Genomic DNA, 12,643 nt, shown 5'->3' on the forward strand with positions numbered 1-12,643 from the left:
GGGGGTGGGGGGCTGGGAGGACACTGCACACAAGAGAGTGTAGAGATTGTTAACTGTAAATATAAACGCATGAGTTCTGCCTGAAGCTACGTTGTTGTGGTTAGTATATTTACATGATCCTGCGCTCTGGCTTGTGCATTGGCTGTATCTACAAATAGATCACATCTGCATACATTGGCTCCCTTCCCCCCTTCCCGAGCGCATGCACACACAGAGGCCACCTCAGTCCCTTTTCTTTTAGTGAAGATGAGAGATGAGTGGGTGGCACTGACAGATGAATGGGTGACAGGGGGCTATTTGGTTTGGGTTTCCATGTCTATTAGCACAACTAAACCAAAGCTTAATTTCAGTGCAACATAGTAATTTATTTTTGACAGAGGCAGTGTTAATAGGTGGTTAGTTAACAGCCAACACGAAAGAGCTTTTTAAATAGGAACTCTTTCACATGGGGTCCAGTTGTTTGACACAGTACATGAGGAGAGAAGTATTCAGAGTTCAGCTGATTCTGAAGTCTGATATTGACACTGATATTTGAGAGTAATGAAACATCACCCAGTGCCAAAAAAACATAATCTGAACTTTATGGTTAAGTTGTTTTAAATAACAACATTGCAGTTAAAGAATAAACTTTTGTTTTTGTTGCATCCATTTTGAATTGTCAAGTATACAGAAAATTGGTGCCAATGAAATTCAAATGTATTTAGAGTAGGAAACTGCAGATATGGATTGATTGATTTCAGGCAGAGGTAGAAAAAAGCAGGCATTTCATTTTAGCTATATGAAGCTATAGTTATCTTCCTCAGGTGTTTGAAAACCTTGTTTCCAGACTGTTTAATGTTTCCAGATGTCTCATTTTAAAAGAAGGGCGCTGTAAAAGGGTCTTAAACTGTAAACGCTCCATGTCTACAAGGTACTGTGCTCTATTACAGTAACTCTGACAGGTCCCATCAAACAGTCATCATCCTCACATCTGATGATCCCTGTATAAGACAAGGAAAAAAAGAAACTGAAAGGTTCTTGTACTTCAGTGTGCAGCTAGGTTAGCTTACTAAGCTAATTAGCCTGACATGCTAATGTTAACAACATTGCACTTTTACTCTTGTATTTTTGCTTTTGGAAAGGCTAAACAATGACACCTTAGAAACAGAGTAATGCTCTTACTACACCCTAATGCGCACTGCTTCAACTAAAGCTGGAGAGGTCGCCCATGCGTAGTTATGGTTGTTAGGTGATGACTGGACAATCACTGTTCAGAGGAGAGGTTTAGTGAATGGTCAAGCTACACAATTAAAACCCAAGTCTGTAATAAATGTAGTTTTCTTTTAAATCATAACAAAACAGTGATAAAATAGATCAGAGGTCACTAACAGGCGGAACGGAGCCAGACACATAACCTATTATTGAGAATTATGTCACTTTGACAAGCGTTTCTATTTTAACTGGAGCAGCTTTGCAAGCCTTTATTGCACTGGTCACTTGATGCTACTCAGCCAATTATTGCAACTGGAGTCAGTGAGTGAGAGAGACACACACACACACACACACACACACACACACACACACACACACACACACACACACAGTGAGAGATACCATCGGAGAAACAAGGAGGGTAAGTGGCATAGAGGAGGGAAAGACGGAGAAAAGGACGTGTTAAAACTGATCAGTTGTTAAGATGTGTTGCTTGTTATAAAAACGGTTGAGACTGACTGACAAATGGAGACTCAAGCTACACGAACTACTACTACTCAAAATAATTTTCCAGTTATTTTCTTTGAAATGCTAAAAGAACATATAGTTATGATTACATTATTATATAGAGAAGGTACTATTATTATTTTAAAATAATTATTATAATATTATATCATTTTACTATTACCTTTTTCAGTTTTAATTTAATACCTCTGGAATAGATCGTAGGCTTGGGCCAATATTTTGTATTATCAAAAACTATGATATTTCCCCCATATGCAGTTTTTCATAATATTTTATTTAATATTTTATTTTTGCAACATATAATACAATAATATAATTATATTATTTATAAAAAACTTAAACCATAAAATATGATAATATAATTATGTATTATTCAAAACTAATATTACCGGCTCGTGGTTGTATGCCTCCGCAAAAACACAAGCACAAAACCATGTTTTTGAGAAGTCACCATGACCTTGACTTTTGACCTTTGACCAAACAATATACCTCTGGCGGTGGCTGTCGCTGATGCGAAGGCATAAAAAAGACTGAAACATAAAATACAACAATATAATTATATTATAACATCCCGTGCAATAATATTGTATCTGGCCAGACTGTATAGAGACATTAAATTCTGGACATCACCCAATTCTACCATTACATAAATAAAATTCAGTGAACTCCTCTGAGCTTCTTACGACTTCTTACACTTCACTTACTGATTCCACTACGAGAGATTCTCACCTGCTCACACACGTGCACACACTCCCTCTGCTTTCCAAAGCATGTCTCCTCACAGCGACTGGCTGATAGCAGGTGGTGTCGGTCTCATTACTATTCCATTCACACAGCCTCCAGCCCGGGGTAAGCCCTCCTTCCTTTAAGGTGGCTGCAGTGAAAGATCTCTGAGATCGTCAGGAGACAAGCTGACGAAGACGTGGGAGAATCCCCACTGGAGCATCTCTCCTGTTTTAATCTTTGCATCTGTCATCTGTGCTCTGTCTTTAACCTCTCTTCAGCACTGAGATTGGAACGAGCTTTTTCACATTCATACAGTCACACACATTCACAGTGCAATCAGTCTCTCTCCGGTGATCCCATTACCTACAGACGGTGAACATTGGAAGTAGCAGAGGAGGTGTTCCCTGCTGCCCTGATTAGACACCTGCCTGTCAAAGCTGCATTATGTTGGCCCTAAACTGTAATGGATCATTCCAATAACCTGACTGGTCTAGGGTTGGGTTTCAATGACATTTAGTTAAAAATGAAACCAGTATTGAATCCAATTATCAAATCTGAAGCCTTTTGATTGCTTTATTGAATCCATTTAGCTTAGAGAGAAACCAGACTCGGACAATAACTACAGCTAGAAGACGAGTGGAGAAATACACGTTCACAAGCTGCAGCTAATGAGAGGAGCAGTGGAAAACATGATGTTGATTAAATGTATCTGAAACAGTGAAATAACAGGTGTAGCTGCAGATACTGGAGCTCCTCATTCACAATCATTCATGTGATCAGCTTCATGTATTGATATCAGAGGGATGGGAGACTTTAGTCAAGATGATTCAGGGCTCCGTTGGTCTCATTGAATTGCTGATATGTGCAGTTTAATTATGAAATAAATGTTTATTAGCTTCAGTAATTGAATTTAATAATTCAGTTGGGGTTTTTTTGGCCACTTTTCAAGCAAAAATACACCTGCTCATACCAGCTTCTTAGATTAAAATATTTAGAGCTTTTCCAGGTTTCTATGCCTCCGCACAGACGACATTATGCTTTCACTCACTAACTCAGAAGCTTCATGAGGGAATTTAATTCAAATCGGCACAAACATTCACTTAGACTCAGAGATGAAGTGATTAGAATTTGGTGATCAAAGACAACTCAAGATAACTCAAGAATTCATATGTTGATTATGACACAATTATTTCACACAAATAAAAAATGTTGAATTGATACCATTTTATATCCAAAAGGTCATCTTCATTGTGACATCATAATGTTATGCAAAAACACCTCTGGACATTATTCAATGCCATAACTCACCATACCTAGGGTGAGGCCATACTTCACCAATCTTGGTGGTCCCCTTTAATCTGTGCTGACTGTACTGATCTTCTGTGTTGCTGCGCACATTTAAGATTTGTGTGAAGTGTCCACATTTTAGAATTTGTGACCTCTTAGCAGCAACATCCATATTTAAAACACTGTCCTTTTATCAAATTCACTTTCACTACATTAGTTCTATGAGTCTGGACAGACATGGATTTAATCTTCATCTTGATTGGTTGCTGCAGGCGGAAAACCATGAGGCAGGAATTTTAGTTGATTATTTTAAGATGAAAATCTCTGGGTGTGGACTGTTGGTGGGACAAAAAGAGCAGATTTGAAATTGTTCACAAGTTTCTGATATTTTATAGACAAAACTAATCAAGAAAGTTATCGGTGATGATGGTTACAACTTTGTTGGATCAATAAGAGATTTGCTAGCCTTGGAGATGAGCAAATCCAGTATTGTATGATCTTAAACCTGATCTCAAGGCTGACCTATAATGTTTTATATCAGGACAGTAATAAAGACAAAATATCTACATTGACATTTTCTAACTATAACACATTGTATTCTCCCTGGAGGTTTCTGTCTATCAGTGTCCATCAGTATACTGAGTCTATACTTCCATAGAAATGTTGTCCTTGGTAACTGTCAATCAAAGCTGCCTCTGTCAGAATGAAATGAGCTGCTTGTAAATGTCTGTAGAGACTGGAACAGGCAGTGTGTGTGTGTCACCTCCGAGCTGCTGATACAGGTGCTCCTGTTCCCGTCTCAGTGTGAGTGTCTTTGGCACTTCAGAGCATGTTGTTTCATGTCCATTAGGCGGTGTGGCTAATTGGCTCATTGAACGCTCACTGCTGCCTTCATCTTCTTCTTGTTCAGCAAAGTGAAAGAGACAGCCTTGCTCCTCTGTTCATTCAGAGGACCTGAGCGCTAAAAATAGAGCGTCAGGAGTGACGTGCTGAGGGCAACAAATCCACGTTAGTGGATTTACATATGACATGTAATGTGAATTGAAACAATTTTGTCTTGCACCAGCGTGTTTCTCATGCTGAGACGCATCATTGCCAAACCAGGTTCAGCAGACAATAGTAAACTGCTGTTCAGAGCTCAGTTTGTGGTTGTACGAAGTTTTGATACTTCACACAGTTACCTACTGCTGTTTTTTCCATATTGAAATAACTGTCTTTTCTCCTGTCTCGCAGTGCGGCTCCACGACAGCATATCAGAGGAGGGATTCCACTACCTGGTCTTTGACTTGTAAGTGCAGGACTTTGATATTACACATCACCTTTGTGCATCTTTCAGACCCTCACAGGACACACAGTGACACACATTCACACCATGCATATGAGAGATTCTTTAGAAACCTGCCAGCTGCCAATCAGATGTCCTGTCACTGAGGCATCATGGGAGATAAGATGTGTGTTTGCCTCCTCTTTGCTCCATCTGTCACAGAAACGCAGTGTGCTCACTCTCCACATTTACACACCGCTTAGAAACACCACCGAGATTCTTGAGCTCATGAGAGACAGTCACTCACCATCCACAGCATCTCCTCACAGAGCAAAAAACACAAAGTTCGAGATGAGTAAAAGTAAAAACTGAAATATCGCATTGACATAAGTATTCAGACACTTAAGCTCAGATTCCTCCATTTCTCTGGATCATCTCTTGAGATGTTTTTTCTACAGCTTGACTGGAGTCCACCTGTGGTAAACTCAGCTGATTGCACATGATGTGGACAGACACACACCTGTCTGCATCAGGTCTCACAGCTGACACTGCAGATCAGAGCAGAAACCATGAGGAAGAAGGAGCTGCTGCAGAGCTCAGAGACAGGACTGTGTCAACATCAGGTTGCACTTCATCTTGCTAAATAAACTGACGAACAAATACAACAGGACAAATGCAGTGCACAAGTCAGTCTGTAGGCTACATGCTAAATTAGCTGTTCTGTGCCTGTAATGTCAGCTACAGTCGTCAGTGCAGGTTTGTGCCTCTGCTGACTCAGCTGTTGATCAAACATGCAGAGGGTAAAGAACATTTCTGATGGTTCTGATGATTTCCCTTTCATTAAGAAAGGAAATCCTCTGATTATCACAACTTCTGAACCTGTGGACTTAAAAGGAATAGTTTGACATTTTGCGAAATACACTTATTCACTTTCTTGCTAAGAGTTACATTCAGGTAGTTACCTGCTCAAAATGAGGCAGAGGTTGTACCATCATCATGACGCACACATGTATGCACATGCACCGCTCCTTCACCTGGCTCAAACAGCATATTTCAGGAGTTCTAGTAAATCCTGAAGAATTTCCCAAAGGACGATAATAGACTCAACAGCGTATGAGATGTCACCCTGTGTATTTTCACAATGTCCTGACATTTTAAAGAGAAAATTAAATCATTTAATGAAAAAATAATCAACAGATCAGTCAACAATAAAACAAATTTTCTTTTTCAGCTCTGCAACAAACCTTCCAGCCTGTGGCCACATTCACAAAGTCACTATTTATGTCTCTAGATTTTTTACCATATCTGTATCAGCTGGATATTTTTCAGCTCATATTTGGCTGAGTGAGAAAATGTTCAATGTTATTGTGTTTTATTTATTGTCATTCTTCCTAAATTCAGATTAGTTTTATGCTCCTCTCTATCACTGCTTGTTCTCTACTTTCAGACCTGATACATTTACTGCATCTCATCAGTAACATGAATTATTACTTCTGAACTGCCTGTAATAATCAGCTGATGTCTGCACTGTTTCACCTCATGGTCCTCCTCCTCGAGAAGTGGCCTCAACGTAATCGCTGACTGGGATGGAACATTAATTCTGAAACCTTTTTTAAGAAACTGGACGAGCAAAAAACAAAACAATTTATTGATTATGATTGTGATTATTATGATATATTATGTCACAGCGCCACTACATCGGCATAATGCTGCAATTGCAGAAAAAAGAGTGACATGCTTGTTAGAAAATAGTGTTTCCATGAGGACAGTTTGTGGTCATTCTGGTCAGAAGATGGATATCACTGTTCTCTACATCATTTCATACATTAATCTGTAATTTGTAAAAACACATTGTGGTTACATGGGAGTAATGTGCCAGACAACAGCTGTGTCCCAATTCAGGGATCGCATCCCTCAGAGGATGCAGTCGACAAAGGTGTGGCCCTGTCTCGCTCCTGTTGCCGAGCAACCATGACAACATGTAACTTTATTTCACTAAAACTTTTTGTCTCAAGGCCCTTGGTTTTAACAGTTGTACCGTTAGCTGCTGAAGGATCCACCTGTTTGATCCTTCGTTGTCCAGGAAACGAAGGATGCATTTGAAGGAGCCTTTGAAATGCGACAGTATAGCTGCTGCAATCGGTTTTCAGATGTAGCCTCCGAAGGATGCAGCCCCTAAATTGGGACACAGCTTATTTCTTCCCTCATGTGTCGTTGACGTTGCCAGGCAACCTGTGAAAACTCGAGGAAGTCACCACACCTGGCCAGGAAAAGGTGCTGATGGTATAATTGGGAATAGTGGGATGTGTGGAATTTGAGGAATGTGATCATGTCACAAGCTCAGTGTGTTTCCTTCTGATGCACTTTTAAAACATAATGTTGATTATTTGAAATTGTGGAATTGACGTGGTCCAGCCCAGATTTCAGCTGTGAGACTGTTACTGTGACAAATCTCAAGCTTGTTAGTCAACATGAGCTTGATGCTTCGTTTCCTCCTCAGTTCAGTCTGTTGTTATGAAGCGTTAAATAGGAGCTGTCTGCCTCATTTCCGGCAGCATGAAGCATCACAGAGGATCTGACTGCGGCAGCTTTACTCCAGTCACTTTTCATCCTCTATTAAACCTGTTATGTCTGTTTCCCCATGTATTCATAAAGCAACCAATATCCTTTCCTCATTGGAGCCTGATATCGTGGGCTTACTTTGTCACTTTATTAGTATTAGACTCAGCTTTTCCTCCATTCCTCCTCTCCCCTGTGTCTTGTCATCTGTTGTCTGCAGCAGCTAGAAAGAAAATTGCTTCAACTTTATTTTAAACGCTGTGTTTAATTTGACAAAGGGCCATAAAAAGATTAGAGGGTGTTCACACAGATACAAAACATTCCTCCTTTTTTGCTTGATAGAAAACGTGACAGGACGGGACAGGACAGCTAACTGACCACGAACAGGGAGGCTGATATTTTACACCTCCAGAGGTGTAAAGTTGAAAACCTAGAACCTTTTTATATTTATTGAGTGAGCTGAAAAGCACCAGATCAGAGGAGCGAGCCGGCCCAGAGGAAAGTGTAGTACACTCGATGTTTGGGTCACTTCTCGGCGGCTGAATGCTTGCCAACAATAACACTGTGGCTCTGCACTTTTCCAACTGAATATGCCTCAAAACCAAAGTCATTAAAAGTTGTATGAAAGTTTAATATGAAACCCCTGTAGACTCATGACGTGATCGTGTTTTCCACAGGCCATGGAAAAGATTTCGCCTTAAAATATTTTTCAGCTCACTCTCCTTGTTTTGGGAAGCTGGTCCACTGACCCACTTTTAATGTGGTTTCACACTTTAAAGGGAAACTCCACTGAGTTTACACATAAAGGTCAGTTTCCTCATCATGGGTTGGACTACTTACAAGTTTGTCAGGTCTAACAGAACGTTGCCTTCTGAGCTCAGAGCCTGCAGGCTTTCAGAAGAAAGCCTATGGAAGAGGTGGACTCTTACCGGGAAGGCAGGGGTTAAGGAAAGCCATAATTGGGGTGTGTCATGGGAAAGGCAGAACTCAGTGGTGTCATGATATATCGGTGTTGAAATAGTAAAAAAGAAATAGAAAATCAACATGTGGCAGTCGATGTTGATATTGTGTCAGGCCGCCACAAATAAATCAGTGTATGAGAAACACTGCTGTTTTCTGCAGTGCAGTTCAGCAACACCAGAGCAGCTGTGTCTCAGGAGGTAGAGCAGGTCGTCCTCTAGTCAGAAGGTCGCTGGTTCAATCACTGGCTCCTCCAGTCTGTAGGTTAAAGTGTCCTAGGGCAAGATGCTGAACCTTGAAATGCCCCTGATCCATCAGTGTACGACTGTGTGTGAGTGAATTAATGGATGAGTGACTGATTGAATGTGGCAAGTATTGTAAAGACTAGAAAAAGTGCTATAAAAGTCGGGTCCATTTACAGTCTCTTGTAGGTCTGCAGTTTGGTTGGCTCATCATGTGTCTGTTTGTTGTTTGATTGTTGTTTGGCTCCTGTTGATCAGAGGAGTGACTGTGGTTTGTCTGGTTTCCCTCTGTTCCTGTTCTTTGGCCGAGTGTGATCAGATTTTCTCTCTTTATCTAAACTGGCCGGAGTCAGAGCGATCCTGACTTTTAATCACTAGTATGGATGAAGCTTCGAAAATACTGGACTTCCCATAATGCAGCTCTGTAGCATTTCTCTGTTGAACCCTTCCTGTCTTGTAAACATCAAAGGTTTCTCTATGACAAGTAAACTGCTCCTGGTGTAAAGCCGGTGAGTGTCTGAACCTCAGCAATATAAACTTGTGGAACATAATAAAACGTAGTGAAGAAAGGGTGTGTGCTGCACTTGGCTCCTGGGCTCAGCTACTTTTACTCTTGAACTCTTGAATCTCCTGTACGTGAACTTCTCCCTGTCTGAGCTCCAGCAGCTGAGTCACATCGGAATACAGAGTGCTCTGTTATGACTGCACTTATTAGTCCGGGTGGTGTTCCTCTGAGAAATCGTCTGGACGTGAGTCACGGAGAGACGTGGAAATGACCCTCCAGCTAAATGAATGTCCACACACCAATGGACCACTTCTGCTGAAATATATTTTTGTAATGATTTCACCATTTAGCCTGAAAAACCACATCATCCATTTGACCCGGCTGCTCTGAAAAGAAATGTATTCATCACTGAGCCGTCCTGCTTTTCCCTCCACAGACGTGGGGATGAAAATGTGAATCTTTGTTTTCTTTGTGACTGAGGTTTTGTTTCTCACTCTTGTTTGTTCTTCCTCCAGAGTTACAGGTGGCGAGCTGTTTGAGGACATTGTTGCCAGGGAGTACTACAGCGAAGCTGACGCCAGGTCAGTGTGATGTTCCGTTGTGTTGATATTTCTGCTTTACTTCAGAAATTTGAAGTCAAACCCATTTTTGGCAGCATAAAGGCAGACTGAAGCAGAGACACTGTAGTGCAATTCACAAAAAGATGCCAATGAAAATCCTGAAATTGCGACTACCCACCTGTCAGTGTGTGTGTGTGTGTATAACACAAAAATACACCCACTCATTCTGCAGTGGACAGTGTTAAGTGTTGTCTGTTGTGCTGCCTTTTTCTGCCTTTTATGGTGCAGATCCTCCTTCTACATTTCCTGTTCTACCTTTTGTCCTTTGGTTATGGACTTTCCCAGTTTCACCTTCTGTCCTGTTGATTGAAAACCCACTCAAAAATGAACCTGAATTTTGTAAAGAAAAGCAGCTTTATCCCAAAGCTTTTCCATCCAGCTGGGTCGAAGTCTGTCTTTCACATGACAGAGCAGCTCCAGCTCTTTAGATGGTCATTTATGCACATTCAGATTTATATCATTAAGGTTCTGGATTCTATTTTGTGGTGGGTTTTACTGATTTGTAAAAATGTTGAAAGTTAAGATCTGTAAGAGCTTTACTGATGAAGATGCATCTGTCATTTGTATATTGCTCCATGTTAAATAACTTAAAGGAACAGTTCAACAATGTGCTTTCTCTCCAAGAGTGGTGTGTGAACATCGATATCATGTGATGTGGATGTGGTTAGCCTAGCTTGGCATAAAGCAGTGGTTCTGAACAGGGGAAATTGTGGAGAAAATAAACAAGAGTTGTAGCTGATGCTATTGTGCTGACCTTTATTTCACTAAAATCAACATGGATCCTTTAGAAGTTGCTTTTGTAGTGTGTCAGAAACAGAGAATCACTGCCTGAACAGCTCAGTGATGAATGTATTATATCCTGTTTGTTCAGGTGGTTCACTAACAGAAATGTAAAAAGAACTGTTTGGGTTTTTGTGCTTTAAAGTTCCACGCATGCTGTAAAAATCCTCTGCTATGATTCATATTTAGTTTAATGTGTTTTCACATGTTAAACTGGATCTGAAGCTCATCTCCTCTCACTTCCTGATTGTGAAATCTGGATCAGGCCTTGAGCCCCGCCCACCACCTGCTTGCTCCAGGTGGACAGGTGAAAGAGCAGAGAGTATCAAGATGGTTAGAGGAGGAAACATCAGAGAGACTCAGCCACATGTTTGAGCCTCAGTCAGACCCAGAGACCCTGTTGAGACCAGAACCAGAGACTAGCAGACGGATCAGAACGGTTAGCATAGTTAGCATCTTTTATTTGTTTATGTTGTTTGTTAGCTTGTAGCTGACAGTGGCTGACACAGTGTTAGTGACTGTGCTCATGCGAACTCTCTCTTTGTACTGACAAGTTTTCAGGTTAATTTAGCCCCGCCCCCCATCGCCACAAGTTGACAGGATTGGTTCCTGAGGTTTGTGACGTATGAAACCCTGGCTGTCTGATTCTGTGTTTATGAGACTGTCATTGGTTCACTGCAGCTCAAGGTGGAAACATGGTGTTGATGATTATTTCACTCATCATATATCTTGTATTATATAGATATTTCAATAAGTTTGGAAGCAAGGCTGAAGTGTTTATTGAACTTTGGACAGAGCTGGGCTAGCTGTTTCCCCCTGCTGCCAGTCTTTATGCTAAGCTAGGCTAACGGCCTCATGACTCCAGCTCTGTACCGAAAACACAGACAGGAGATTGATATGGATCCTCTGGTCTCAGTCTTGTGCTGAACTGTTCCTTTAAACCTGTTCCTCTGTAAATCAAGTGTTGTTCCTTGATGTGTTGTGGCGTGTTCTGTCTGCCTGTTCTTGCTCCTTTGTTTCCTGACATTTACCTGTTCTCCTCTTCCTCTCCTTTTTGCTTCTCGCCTGGTCTCTCTCTCCTCCACAGTCACTGCATACAGCAGATTCTAGAAAGTGTAAATCATTGCCACATAAATGGCATAGTGCACAGGGACCTAAAGGTTAGTAAGTGACGACAGTAACAGCAAAAAGACACAGGCCTGCCCACCTGCGGCACCTCGCCTCGCTCCTCCACTGCCTGATCAATCGACCAATTAACCTTTCACAGAATGCCGCCTCCTCCAAAACCACCCGCCCCCTCCACCAGACACCCTCGCACAGCGCCATGACAGGAGTGTTTTAAATACCCACCTACTCCAGGGCACTGTGGGCAGGTTGGCTGGAGAGGAGGCGGTAGGTGGTGTAGTGCCAGAGGGGCTGGTAGATCTCATCTTGGCCTGCCTCTCCTGTATGCCAGGGCACAAAGTGCATGTAGCATCTGTCCAGAACCATGCTGTGAACCAGCCACTGAGAGGCTGAGGCCTGGGAGAGGGGGGGGGGTTTAGACCATCTGTATGAGTGTGTGACCATTTCAATTCTGATCCCAGGTTTTTAAGTTTCAGACAAATGTCAAACTTTGAGGTAAAACACAGATTTGTATTTTGATATCAGATTAATTCAGGTCAAGTAATTAAAACCATCAGTGTTTGAACCAGCAGCTTCTCCACTGGCATACTCCACATAACAAGTATTAAAAACCAACAGTTTGTCTTCAATTCACAGTGTTCAAAGAATTGTCATCGGTTTTGACAGCTGTATCTTTCTGTCAAGTGTTTCCTTTTAGGATGATTTCAAACATTCAAACATCTCTTTTAATTTAAATTGTGAGTGCTGACTATAAATTAGCTGCCAGGCCCGTGTTACTGGTGTAAGTCAGTCTAGTATTATGCAAGTTAAACAGCAGTTTGACAAAATAGTTTCCAATCACAGTTTTAGGATTAGTTTT

The 12,643-nt window shown here is 41.3% G+C and overlaps 1 protein-coding gene across 15 annotated transcripts in view; it reads left to right on the top strand.

Annotated features, from left to right (window-relative positions):
- camk2d1 (calcium/calmodulin-dependent protein kinase (CaM kinase) II delta 1) overlaps nt 1–12,643 on the top strand; it is a 97,223-nt gene that overhangs the window by 49,689 nt on the left and 34,891 nt on the right. For 9 of the 15 annotated variants that reach the window (XM_087178664.1, XM_087178667.1, XM_087178669.1 and 6 more), the window contains exons 4-5: nt 4,963–5,017; nt 9,775–9,840. In XM_087178664.1, coding sequence (XP_087034790.1) covers nt 4,963–5,017; nt 9,775–9,840 — 121 coding nt within the window. Of the gene's footprint in view, nt 1–4,962; nt 5,018–9,774; nt 9,841–11,746; nt 11,820–12,643 lie in introns of all 15 variants that reach the window. The other 6 variants (XM_087178668.1, XM_087178670.1, XM_023423865.2 and 3 more) reach the window with 1 other exon arrangement.

Source organism: Seriola lalandi, unplaced genomic scaffold (assembly GCF_002814215.2).
Source record: "Seriola lalandi dorsalis isolate HSWRI2012SDOR001 ecotype SW California unplaced genomic scaffold, Sedor1 jcf7180002054694, whole genome shotgun sequence".
Taxonomy (NCBI): Eukaryota; Metazoa; Chordata; class Actinopteri; order Carangiformes; family Carangidae; genus Seriola; species Seriola lalandi.